Below are 13,024 nucleotides of genomic sequence, written 5' to 3' on the forward strand. Positions count from 1 at the left end.
CAAGTCCCATTTTTCTTCTAAAATAATTATTTGAAGATAAAATTAACTTTTATCTAATGATTTGAGATACCTATTTCAACAATTTTATAACCTGCACATAGTAATAATAATGATATAGCATTAATACAAAATAAAATACAAATACAAAATACATAATACAAAATACATAATAAAATAATAATACAAAATACATAAAATACATAATACAAAATATGTGTTGAAAACTTCAGGTAAGGAATTAATTCTCTCAACAAGCCTATCAAGTGCTTACTATTATTACATGTTACAGATGAGAAAACTTAGAACAATTAAGTAATTTGCACTACATCATACAGTAGGAAAAAGCAGAGGTAGGATCTGAACACAATTTCAAAGATGATATCTTCACCACTAGGAATTGAGGATTTCAGTAGTAACACTAAGATATTTCTATTGAGATATAATTTACATGCCTAAACATCTCTCATTTTAAGTGTACAGGTCAATACTTTTGATTGACATATATTCCAATATAAATGTCACTCAATCAAGGTATAGAACATTGACATCTACCAGGAAAATTCTCTCATTTTCCTTTATAGTCAGTTTTCACAGCCCTTGTTCCTGTGGCAGGCAACGAATGCTCTGATTCCCTTCACTCACAGGGAATTTTTGTACTTTGTACAATTTTACATTAATGGAATTATGCAGTGGGAACTTTTTTGTTTCTATCTGGTTACTTTCCCTCAGCATAATTTCTGTTATATTCAAATATGTTATTATAGTGGTTCTTTTAATTTTAATCTTTAGTTCATTTGCATTTCATGTAGTTATTCATATGCTTACACTTACATAAAGCATCTTCTAGCTCTCACTTCACAAATGTTATATTACAATATAGTACATTTCTTTGCCACCTTTCTCCAGTCAATAGTAATTATATCTTAATAATCATATGAAATCTCTCTCCCTTTTCCCCTTATTACTTATCCAGCAAATGATCCTGTGGCATTTCCCCCCAAAATATTAGTGTAATTTCTCCTATATGCATAAAAAATCTACATCCTTAAAAAATCTAAAGCTGCAGAGCAGGGTAATGAGCGGTTTTACTTTACAGCAAATAGCCAGCATTCTGAGAATAGTGAACAAGCATTTATGCCCTCAGGCCATTTAAGAAGAACTTTCTGGGAGTTTCCCACTGTGCTGGGTGAACAATTGTGACAGGGAGTAACTTTATGAATCCATCTATTTTCCTTTTTAGGTACTCAGTATGGTTCAGTTTTCCTTGTTTGTTGGTTCTGGTATCTGGAACATCAGAAAGGCAACCTTGATCCAATAGAAAAGCCATTGTAGGACACATTTCTGTGTAACAGAGTTGTGTTGTATTTTTGAACATCAGTCTATAAGAGGGAAGGATTCCAAAGAAACTCAAACAAATAAAAACTAGTGTTAAACATTAAATAAAATGATAATGTTTACTGACCTATTAGTTGTCATTGGCCTAACAGAGCATTATGTAGCAAACATCTTTCAGAATTTATTGGAATAAATATGTGTGTGAATTAAATGGGGAAAGGGTTCCTCATGTATTCCATGGCCTGTGGCCATTCTAACCAGCAGTTGTATTAATGGCAATAAACTGGGTTGAACTGTGAAATTCTCTACTGATTTATTGTAATCTCTGCTGCTTTTTCTGAAAGTATCAGTTCCGTTTTCTTTTTTCTTTCTTAAATGCAATGTATTCTCTACTTAGCAGTCCCTCCATATTTGCATAAAAGGCTAAGGCTGCTCTAAGTTCCCCATGAAGTTCAAGTTGCCCCCTACTTTAAAAATCACCATGGATACTTCCATAAAGATGAAGTGCTTATGTACATAGCAAGCAGTGAATGAAATCATTTTATATGGAAGTCTTATTTCTCTTGGGTAATATGGTCTGTTATTTTTATTGAAATGACAGGAGTCAATCTTGTCATCGCATGGATAAATGGAATTTTCTGTAAATGGTAATAAAGCCACAATACTCTTTTAGACCTATTAGTTGTATTTTGGCTAAAAAAGTAGTGTGTACTTAATGCCTTCCAGAATTTACTTGAAGTAACAAATAAATGCTTTCATGAAAACATTCTCTAGATGACCTATCATTATTTTATGAATAATGACATTATGTCAATATTAAATGTATGTTTCTCAGTGAATATACTTTGCCTGTGATCATGATTATATTTTTTAAATTATCATCTATATAATATAAATTCAAACTGGAGTTATTTAAATGTATAGTTAATCAATATATATTGTGTAAAAAAAAAATTGTCAAGTCTGAAGAAACCAGGTCTGAATAATAACAGCTTTCAAATTAGGTTTTGAATAGATTATATAAGGTATATTCAGTTGTCATTAGATTTTATTTTAAAAAAGAGTATAGTTTGTATTTTAAGAAAAAGACATTGGAAGCATAGCTGATTGAAACAAACACATTCAGCCATATTATAATTTAAATGTCTTATTCTTTTGCACACAGTATTAATTATATTTGATTATCCAAATCAGTTTTTAGAACCAAATCAAATTTGATTATCCAAACTACTGGTACACTACCTTGTTATAGAGATGATGACAAAAACAATATGAAAAAATGATTTTGAAATTTTTTTCCGGCAAGTTTCCAGTTCTTAAATTTATAAGATTTATTCCCCCAAATTATTTATACTTCTGTTCAGATCATGTTAGTCAACAAAATTAGAACTTGTGAAACAGAATAAAGCAATTCAAAGGAAGTTAAATTCAGCAAAGTTGACTCAGCACATTATTATAGTATTACAGTAAGAAAATTCCAGGTGAATTTGATGGATTGTGTTAATATCCTTTAAAAGTAATTTTAAATCCACAGAGGTTCTATGTTAATGCTTTAGTAAGCAGCAGGCACCTATACAAAGGCATTTAATCATTCCCAAGAAGTTTTCCAATGCAATGTAGCTCCAAGATAAAAATCTGAAGTTGCTAAGTAAAATTTAATTGTCTTTCATTCTCCTTGGTGTCCAAATTCTTTGATCACCACTCTTCAAGAGTCAGGTACACAGCTGGAAAGGACTTTGCTCATTTCATGCTTAGGAACTACACTTGGTAAGGTTAAATAATATAAGTGTCATATTACCTAGTGAGGAGTGATCAAAGTTGGGAGAGTGTTCACGGAAGTATTAATTATGCAATTACTTCATTCTTATGTTAATAGTTTCATATAAATTAATGTGTACAGGATAATTTGTAAATATTATTTAAATTAATATTAGTTCTCTTCTTTTATTAGGTCCAGAATATAATTTTACTTTTAACTACTTTATACTAAATATGTAGTTTAGGTAAATAATTTAGATATGTCCTAAAATATACATATTTCCTATAAATACTTGAACTTGCAAAGTTCATATGAATTAATTTGTAATTTGGTTTACTGAAGGCCTGAGGATCACTTGCATATCAATTATATTTTTATTCTAATCAGTAACATAGACTCATTAATTTGAGTTTCCCATTTCAAGAAAGATAAGAATGTGCCAAAATCATCTAGCTCCAGGCAAGAGCTATGTATATTGATAGGTAATTGTTAGCATCATTTGTTTTATACACACAGACAAAATGGGAAATTATAAAATCATTATTTTCTGTCTGAATAGAAATGGCTGTATACATTTATTATTTTTTTCAATATACAATTACAACACTATCTTAAATAAAAATGTAAATTCACTTTTTTGAATTGTTATATTGTCTTCCCATAACCAGTTGAATCTGTACGTTAATGTCCAACAAATTTTCCTGAGATTGACTTTCATCAGGCTTTCTATTTCTTTGTACTTCTTAGCTCCCTTATGCCCACCTTTGCCACTGCTTGTTTGGGGTTCTACCAGTCTCCCTACCCTGCCATGAGAGAAGTATTCTTATATTTTCTACTCTTATACCTTGTTTCCTCCTTCTATTTCTCATGCTTTTTCACCTTTTCCAGGTGTTTTGGGAACTGAAAGAGAAAGGAAGATGAGAATTCCTAAAGATGTTCTCGGTTAGATTTTGAAGGAAGAATATGAGCTCTCTGGATGATTAAAGAGAATAGAATGTACTTATTCAATCTTACAATTTAAAAACATTCATTTAAATAAATATCTATTAAATAAATATTTATATTGCCAGGGCACCATGTTTTCCAAGCATAGAGTTCAGCAGAACAAAGGATAGAAACTGTGAAGAGTTCCCAGGTATGACATAGCTTGATTTAGGGAACTTCAAGTATGACTGGAATAGACTGTGGAGCTGCCCCAAGAGAATCTCCTTGGGGTTTGTACGCTATCAATTTTAGAGAAAAATCTTACTACCAAAACTATGGGTCAAAGGGACAGCATGGAAATCAGTTAGAAGAGTAGTTCATTAGTACTGTACAGTACTAGTAAGGCAGTAAGGTAGATTTAAACTAAGAATTATATCCTAAAACATATTTCAAAATCCTCAGGACTCACTTATTGATATGTATTGATTTCCACTGTGTGAATTCTCTCTATATCACTGATCAGTGTCTGCTTCCATTTACCACTGTCCTAGAAAGGTTTTCTCTTTGAAGATGCAAACTCTGTAATTGTTTTACAGAGAAAATAGACACTATTAGGAAGTGAACCATCACACATCTCCTTGTTGCTTTTGCATCTAAAAATTTATCTAAAACCACATTCCTATTTAATTTGTTTCTTTCCACCTCAGGGGAAGTGATATTAGTTCCTCTCTTCAAGGCTAGTTCTCCTTTTTTATTGTTGTTGTTGTTAAAGATTTATTTATTTTTTTATACAAGAACCGGGTTACACGGCAGAGGCATGGGAGGGTGAGAGAATTCACCAGAGAGAGTGGGGAGCAGAACAGGCAGATGGACTGAAGACACTGCTGAGGGGAGCAGCGGGCAAGGTAGGATTGGCCACATCATGTGGGTTTCTCCCTGGCTGGCCAGGAATCAAAACAGCGCTGCAGAGGCTGTGGACTGCTTCAAAGGGCAGCACTCAACCTGCTGCACCACCAGGGAGGCCCTAGTTCTCCTATTAAAGCTCTATGTTCCTATCTTTACTTTTCTCTGATTTTTATATTTTCAACCTTACCCTTTCTGAAAATACCTTTCCTCTTAAAATAGGCCCACTTGTACCACTCTTCACCCTCAATATTCTTCAAAGTGTAAATTTCATTAACATAATCTTTTTCCTTGCTCCCATTTGTTTCAGAGTGAAATTGGTTTCTAGAGCCACACCTTTATTGAAACATGTTTATAAGTGTGTAAATTAATTTATAAATATCTTTTATGTTTTTTATATTGAATTTCTTGGTGTGAGATGATGCTTATATCTCACATTCTTGTAGAAATAAATGAAGTACATTTTTTACTGATTTTTAAGTTTTAATACAGTTGAATCCAGTCACTTTGTAGAAGGCTCAATTTCTTTGCAAGAACATTAGGAATTCAATTAGTCAACAATTGAAATGCCTACTAGGAGCTACAGGATTGCTGAAATAATCTTATATTATTGCCAATAGCATGATATCATAACATAGATATAAATCAATAGTTTAAGGATAACACATTGTAGGTTTCATTTATGTATTTTTTTCTTCAGTCAACTGTACCAGTGTGACAAACTCGTAAAGGGCCTTCCAGTGATTTCAACCTGCTAACATTAATGCTCTTATGCAATATCTTCCCCTTGATTATGGTTTAGAATTACCAACTCAGTTACAACAAACAGAACAAGGCAGAACTTATGGGATATCACTGCAGAGATTTATGGTCTCTGCTGAAATGTATGCTTGGCAGAATAGGTTTTAAAAAGTACTGGGCAAGTACTTGTTCTCCCTTGTGGATTGTTGGCTTTGGAGGAAGGCTGCTGTCATCCCATGAGATAGTCCTGTAGACATGTCTGCATGGCAAGGAACTGAAAAAGGTCTTTGGCTAACAGAGAGCAAGAAATCAATATCTTTAATCTGATATCTGTGAGTGAGTGAGGTCTGCCAAAAACCAAGTGAGTAGACTTATAATTGTATTCTTCCCAAGTCAAGTCTTCAAATTAGACTGTAGTCCTACTGATAGCTTGTCTGTGAACTCATGGGGAGATACTGAACAATAGGCATTCAGATAATCCATACCCATATCCTGACACACAAGCCTGAGATGATAAATATTTGCATAAAATTTGGGGGATATTAGTTTCACAGCAGTTGATAAGTAATATATTTAAATTCATTTTCAATAAAAGTTTTCAATAAAAGTTCTTTTTCTAAGTAATGTGTAACTGATCATATCTTTTGTGTTATTAAAAAAAGTATTACTCTTCCGATTGATATATTGTCCATTAGGCTCAATTAAAACAGAATTGTGGTTACTAAAGAAGTAATAACTGTAATTAGGCTGTTAGGAATTCAGGAGAAATCACTTTTGAATTTGGAGTTCCAAAAGAATGAATAAAAATGAGAATGTCATTTGCAAAACCAGTGACTATAAATGCCCCCCCAGGTTTACAGATAAATGAGTGTCTTAGACTAATATTTACCAAGAGGGATAATTTCACTTACAGGCAATATCTCCCTAATGAGTCAGCTCGTGTATTCCTAATTGATTAGTCAATGTCTGGAACATATATTTTTGTCTAGACTTTAACAGTATGACTATGACCTGTCTAGAGGGACCCCAGTGGCAGACCTGATACCTGCAACCTTTAAACATCTGATGAAGAGAAATGGCACAGGGATCAAAGTGGCAAATAATTGAAAACATGGAAAAATGAAGAATTGCCTTATTTATGAAATAATGAGAATAAATTTTCAGAATATCAACTGTACATCAATTGATACTAAAGAGGATAAGAATATCAAGTATGAAAAAGTGTATTAAAATTATCTTGGGACTCAGAAAAACTATGAAGAAAGTTTGAGAGGAATCTCTAAGGAAACTAGTTTCAAATAAGGTAAATAAATTTTATAATCATTAGAGTAATTCAAAATATTGATCTTGGAATTACTTATTTTAAAACTCTAAGAATGTGGCGGCTCCTGAGAGCAATGTTACAATTGCCACAATTTCGCATTAATATTGGGTGGCTGTGCTGTTTTGGCACAATTAGCCCTCTGCCCCTGCGTGCTGGACTGGACAGTCAATGACGGGTAAGATCAGAAAGCAAGTTCTGACAACCTAAGACAGGCGCAGTCCCCGAGGGGATTTAATGGTTCCCACCTTTTCATCTATGGAAATAACTGGAACAAACAGGCCTGGGAGTTGTTGAGGCACCACCAAAACATGTTGTTAATCATTACCAGTTACTAGGCTCATAGTGAAGGAATGCAATTATGGGAAACAGGTTCTATTACTTGTAGTAAACAATATAGCCAAATACAATTATGAGGATAAATAGTAAAATATAGGACATATAAAAATAAAATAATGATAAGAAAGTACAATCATAACAATGAATCAGAAGATCTAGAACAAACCTCCATCGAGGAGGGTAGAATATGAAATGTTCTTGATTTATTCTTGATTTCTTGAAAAATAATAAGCAAAATGTAATGTTATGTGTCACGGCATTCACGTATACCTTGATAAATGATTAACCACATACTGTGCAAAACATAATGAAGCAATTACTGTAAAAATGTATAAAAAGAGAAGACTGCTTTCAATAAATCGCACTCAGATTTTCACTCTCCCTTGAGTGTGTCTGTGTGTCATTCTTTCTTGTCCCCCGCCCTAATTCCTTCGACCACCTTTTGCTCGTTCTCACTCAACCCTGAGATTGTCTCAATCTCCCGCCACCGCTGAGCTGGTCTGTGGCATAAGAATATGTATATTCCAAGGCAAACTGGAAGAGAAAATCCATGACATCAAAACAAGAAAAAGAAAATAAATATACATAGTACACTAAGGGAAGAATTATAATTAGACTAATCCTACCTGCCATAAAAAACATGGTTTGGAAGTTGTGTGGGGATTTAGTTATTTTCATAGTGTAGTCCACAGGATATCCATGCCTAGTATCCAAGCTTTTTCCTGGCTTTCCAGTGTTTTTACCCAGTCCTGTAAGGTTCATTTTCCTAAATCATCATGCTTGTTTGTACAAAATTATAATAACCATCCCGACTATTAAATTAGTCAACTTTCATGACACTCCAATAAGTCTCCCTGCAAAGTGTGAGTTTGACAGACTGTACAGCTTCCTGGATTGGCTTTACTAGTTATCAACTATAATACGAAGGCATATACATCAAAATTATCTAAATTCCAGTTTCCTCATATTATGAAACAGGATAAGGATTTCAATGAGTACAAATGTTTATGATGAAGATATTAAGACAGATACCCATAAAGTGTTCAGTGCAGTGTTTCAGTCCATGGTTTATACTCCACACACATTAACTCTTCCTTTTAATTGTTATCTGACACTCAAGTTAACCCAAGATTGTGGGTGTCTGATAGATTTCGTAACTTTCATAGCATAAAGATTTAATTGCAAATTTATGAAATAGGAATTATTAGTCTCACTTTACAGATTCAGGAAACTAAGACTTAGTTCCTGATTTCACTTGAGGCACTTTTTTACTGTATAAGCTCTGTTCTTCCAGACTCATCACCTACTGCTCAGCTGTGAAGAATATCAGTGATGCTGGTTGAGTTAGCCTCCCAGGACAACTAGTTACTTAACATTCAGTTTTCTTCACCATAGGCTATGGGCAGGGATTCTCATATTACAAACTTATTAAGAGGATTACTTCACTTACATAATGAAGTAGTTGGCATATATTTTTGCCCAATTTTATATTTTTATTATTAGCTGTATTAATTTGCATCAAGACATTTATATTCATCTTAACTCCCCAGCTTTCATTTCCTCATTACTAGTAATTTAATTTTCCTTAGCTTTTCTCTGTCTATTGAAAACATAACCTCCTTTAATGCCAAGGAGAAATGTATTCTTTTATCCTGAAACTAAATATAGGTTCACTAAATATAGATTCACAATCCCTTGCCCAAGATCTATGGAACCAGATACGCTTCAGTATTCAGAACTTTGTCTTAGTTAGAAAGGGAATACTACAACAGTCACTAAAGGTTCCGGAAAAATATCCTCTGGGTACACAGTGATATTTCCACTGACAACAGTATGAATGTTCACACTCGGATAAAGACTATTGACTCATATCAGTGCAAGTTATAGATATACCCAAAAGGTATAGATCATACTAGCATGTGCTACCAAATAATCTTCATGCACATGAAGAACTGTAGACCTATGTGACTTTCACACCACCCTCCAAAAAACAAAATTTGTTAGATGCTTTTTTAAGATTATGTGATATGTTATTAAAAACAATTGTATATTTACTTATCTTAACATCCATTAACATGCAAGGTTGAAAAGACAGGAAGGGTATCTTTATCTTTGTATGCTCTACATCAACTAAAGTGTTCTTAATGCTACTAGGTATGATGGACACATTTTGCAGATAATAAAAAATATCACATAGTATTCCAAATACATATATGGTACTCAAAGTACTTATCTTCACAATATACCTATACTTCTTTTTGTGAATGTGAATATACATTGAGTCATTATTCAAGCAAATATCTTTGGAAAGAAGCAGTCTAAATTATACCGCTATTAAGTTTGCAATCAGATCTCACACAGAATTTAACCATTTGATGATCTGCCAGCATTAGGTCTCTAGAGGAGGTAAATAGTAGTCCAAAATTTTAAATTTTAATCTAAACTTGGGAAATTAGGCCATGGTGGGGAAATGTTAACATACACTATAATTTGCAGGTGAGTCATTTAAATGTCAACGATGACATTCTTTAACTAAGATTTATTTCATGATGTACATTATGAGGTTTTTATCTCTTAGTTATAATTTACTTAGGAAGAAGCATAGTAATTTTTGCTGTCTCACCTATATGTTGTCCGTACATGTGATAAAAGAAACTGAAACAATATGCAGTGTTGGTGGGTCCATAAGGGTTTTTTGGAGCAATGCTGAAAACAGGGCTGAGAAGTCGAGCCTTTTCGCCTTCCAATCTGGGTCGAGATGTCTCAATATACATATAAAACCCTTTTAAAAGACAAAATAATTTTTTAATATATTAAGCAAAATGAAATTTGAAATCATCAAGTTATAATTTTCATGCAAATTAAAAATGATAGAATTTGCATGTGATTTATAAAATCTGCATATATACAATTATAGGAAGCAAAATAATCTACATAATTAAAAATAAAATTGCTCAAAAATTATAAAGACCTCTCTGGTGGAGCAAGAAGTTAAGATGCAACCTATGAAGTTATCTGCAGCCTCTGCAGCACGAGTTCGATCCTCGGCCGGCCAGGGAACTACCCACATGGCGCAGCACACCCCTGCTGACTTGCCCACTGTTCCCCTCAGCAGTGTATTTCAGTACATCTGCCTGGTCCGCCCCCAACTTCCCCCATCTCTGGTGAATCCTCTCACCCCTCACACCTCTGGCATGTACCCCAGTTCTTGTATGCATCAATAAATCTTTAAAAAATTATAAAGACGATACAAACTGTATTTTAGACTTGAATTATCAAAAATTATCCAAATATCTCAACTACATGTCAGCTAGTTCTGAATGAAAATAAATTGCTACAAACTTGGAAGTATCTAAATCCTTAATATGGTATATAAAAAATTAATATTTTATTACATAATCTTCAAACCTGTAGTGAAACACTATCATGTATTTCATTTTAATAGCATTTCTGAAAGTCCAAAGTTAGCATATGACTCCTATGAAGACAACATTTCAAACCTTCATACCTTCTTTGGAGCCACTACGATCAGCATTTGGTCCTGTGTTTGGAGTATATTTTGTATTTCTTGTTGCAGTACTTTGCTTTGTCCAGTCAAAATTATCTGTATCATCTTGGGTGAACAAACAAATGTTACCATCTTCAAATCCACAGTGAAATTCTCCTGTTAATAAATATTAAAGTTATCAATATTAATTAAATACAAGCTTCCCAATAGTCTTGTAAGAAAAAAATAGAATACTATATAACAAATGCAGGTTTGCAATAATGCAAATACAAATGTCTTTCAGTTACTATGGAAATGTATATTTATTTTGAATGAGGAAAGAAAAAAACATTGGCATTGACAAATAATAGAAGCTTTCCCTTTGAATTTAAATAATAGGTTTTGTTTTGTTTTCAGATTAAAGATTTGCTGCACCTATTTGTATTTTTTTACAGTCTATATTCTGAGTATGAATGTTTACAGGGAATATATATATTTAGGGAACTCTAACTCAGTGCACTTTTAATAGTATTACATATAAAATATTAACTTGATACTTATATTATTTTAAAAAAGATTTATTTTACTTATTTATGCTTATAAGAACTGGGGTGTGGGTCAGAGGATTCACCAGAGGCAGAGTGGGGAGCACAACAGGCAGACTGACTGAAATATACTGCTGAGGGCAGCAGCAGGGGAGACAGGAGAGGTCTGCTGTGCCATGTATGTCAGCTTCCTGGCCAGGGATGGAACTTGTGCTGTAGTGGCTGGTGACAGCTTGATAGCACTGAGACTTTAACCCTTGCACCACCAGAGAGGCTGCAAGCAGGATGCTTTTTTAAAAAAAACAGATCAATAGTCCATTAATTGTATATACTGCATTTACTTTATTTATCATCCATCAATAGACATTTAGATTGGTTCCATATCTTGGCTGTTGTTAATAATGCTGCAATGAACTTGACATTGTAGATAGCTCTTTAAAACAGAGATAACTTTGGATAGATACTCAAAAGTGGGATTGCTGGATCATAGGGTAGTTTTATCTTTAATTTTTTGAGAAACTTCATATTGTTTTCTAAAATGACTATAATTATTGCCAACATTGTATTAAGGTTAATTGAAGAGACTACTTTTTCCCTCTGTGTGTTTTAGTCAAAAATCAGTTAACTAAATTCATGGATATATTTTTGGGTTACTTTGTTGCATTGCTATATAGGTTTTTATCCTAGTACTATACCCTTTGATCACTTTAGCTTTGTAATGTATTTTTAAATTATGAAGTGTGAGGCCTCCAATCTTGTTCTTGTTCATCATCGGTTGTTTGGTATCTTTTATAGTTCCATATGAATATCAGAGGTGTACTTTTATAAAAATAAAAATGATATTTTGATAGCAATCACATAGAGACTGAAAGCAAAGCAAAATATCTCCAAAAAATAATTTTCAAAACTTCTAAGTTTTAAAAATTTTATAGATTTCAGACATAAATCAGACCAAATATACTTAAAAGAAATTAAACCTCCTTATAATAATAAAAAAATTCCAACTCCATGTTGAGATACTTGAGAGATTTCAGAAGTCACTTCAATACTATTTTCTTTTTTTTTTCCTTTCAATTAACATTGGGATTGAGACCAGACTTCAGGTTTGGTCCAAGGGTATCATTCCTGAAGAAATAAGCAATGCTTGGAAGGACAAGGGAGTTCTGTTGACTGGAGCCTAGAAAATGAGTATGGTTCTTTGACAACTAATCATCTTCCCTTTCAGGAAAAATAATCAATTAAAAGATTTTTAAAAAAACAAAGAAAGCTTTATTTAAATGCTTTTTTCACTTTTAAAATCATAATTTTTATGATTTTTAAGGTAACATTGGTTTACAACACTGTATATGAGTTGGAGGTATAGATTCATAACTCTTCAACTTCCTTTGAATCTAATGAAATACCAAACTATGATAAAATTTCATGGATTTACTCTATATAGATATTTTGGAGAAATAAATTTTCTTAACAACTGTATAAGTTGATAAAATGTAACAGAAAATTTAGGATTAGACTGATTTGTTGCCAATATATAGTTTCATATCACATTTATTAACAAATTGAATGTACTATATACATATATTTATCTACAGCAGTTTTCTATTAAGAAGATGCTTCAAATAAACAAAAATTAAAAATATCATAAAATTTAAGAAGAATATCTTAGATAA

General features: G+C 32.7%; 1 protein-coding gene across 1 annotated transcript in view; it reads right to left on the bottom strand.

The window, feature by feature from the left end:
• Positions 1-13,024, bottom strand: part of MDGA2 (MAM domain containing glycosylphosphatidylinositol anchor 2) — a 729,529-nt gene that overhangs the window by 18,194 nt on the left and 698,311 nt on the right. Inside the window, 2 exon segments of the mRNA XM_054690202.1 lie at positions 9,946-10,104; positions 10,831-10,986. Of these exon segments, the coding sequence (XP_054546177.1) occupies positions 9,946-10,104; positions 10,831-10,986 (315 nt within the window).

Source organism: Talpa occidentalis, unplaced genomic scaffold (genome assembly GCF_014898055.3).
Source record: "Talpa occidentalis isolate TD23 unplaced genomic scaffold, MPIMG_talOcc4v2.1 talOcc4.11, whole genome shotgun sequence".
NCBI lineage: Eukaryota > Metazoa > Chordata > Mammalia > Eulipotyphla > Talpidae > Talpa > Talpa occidentalis.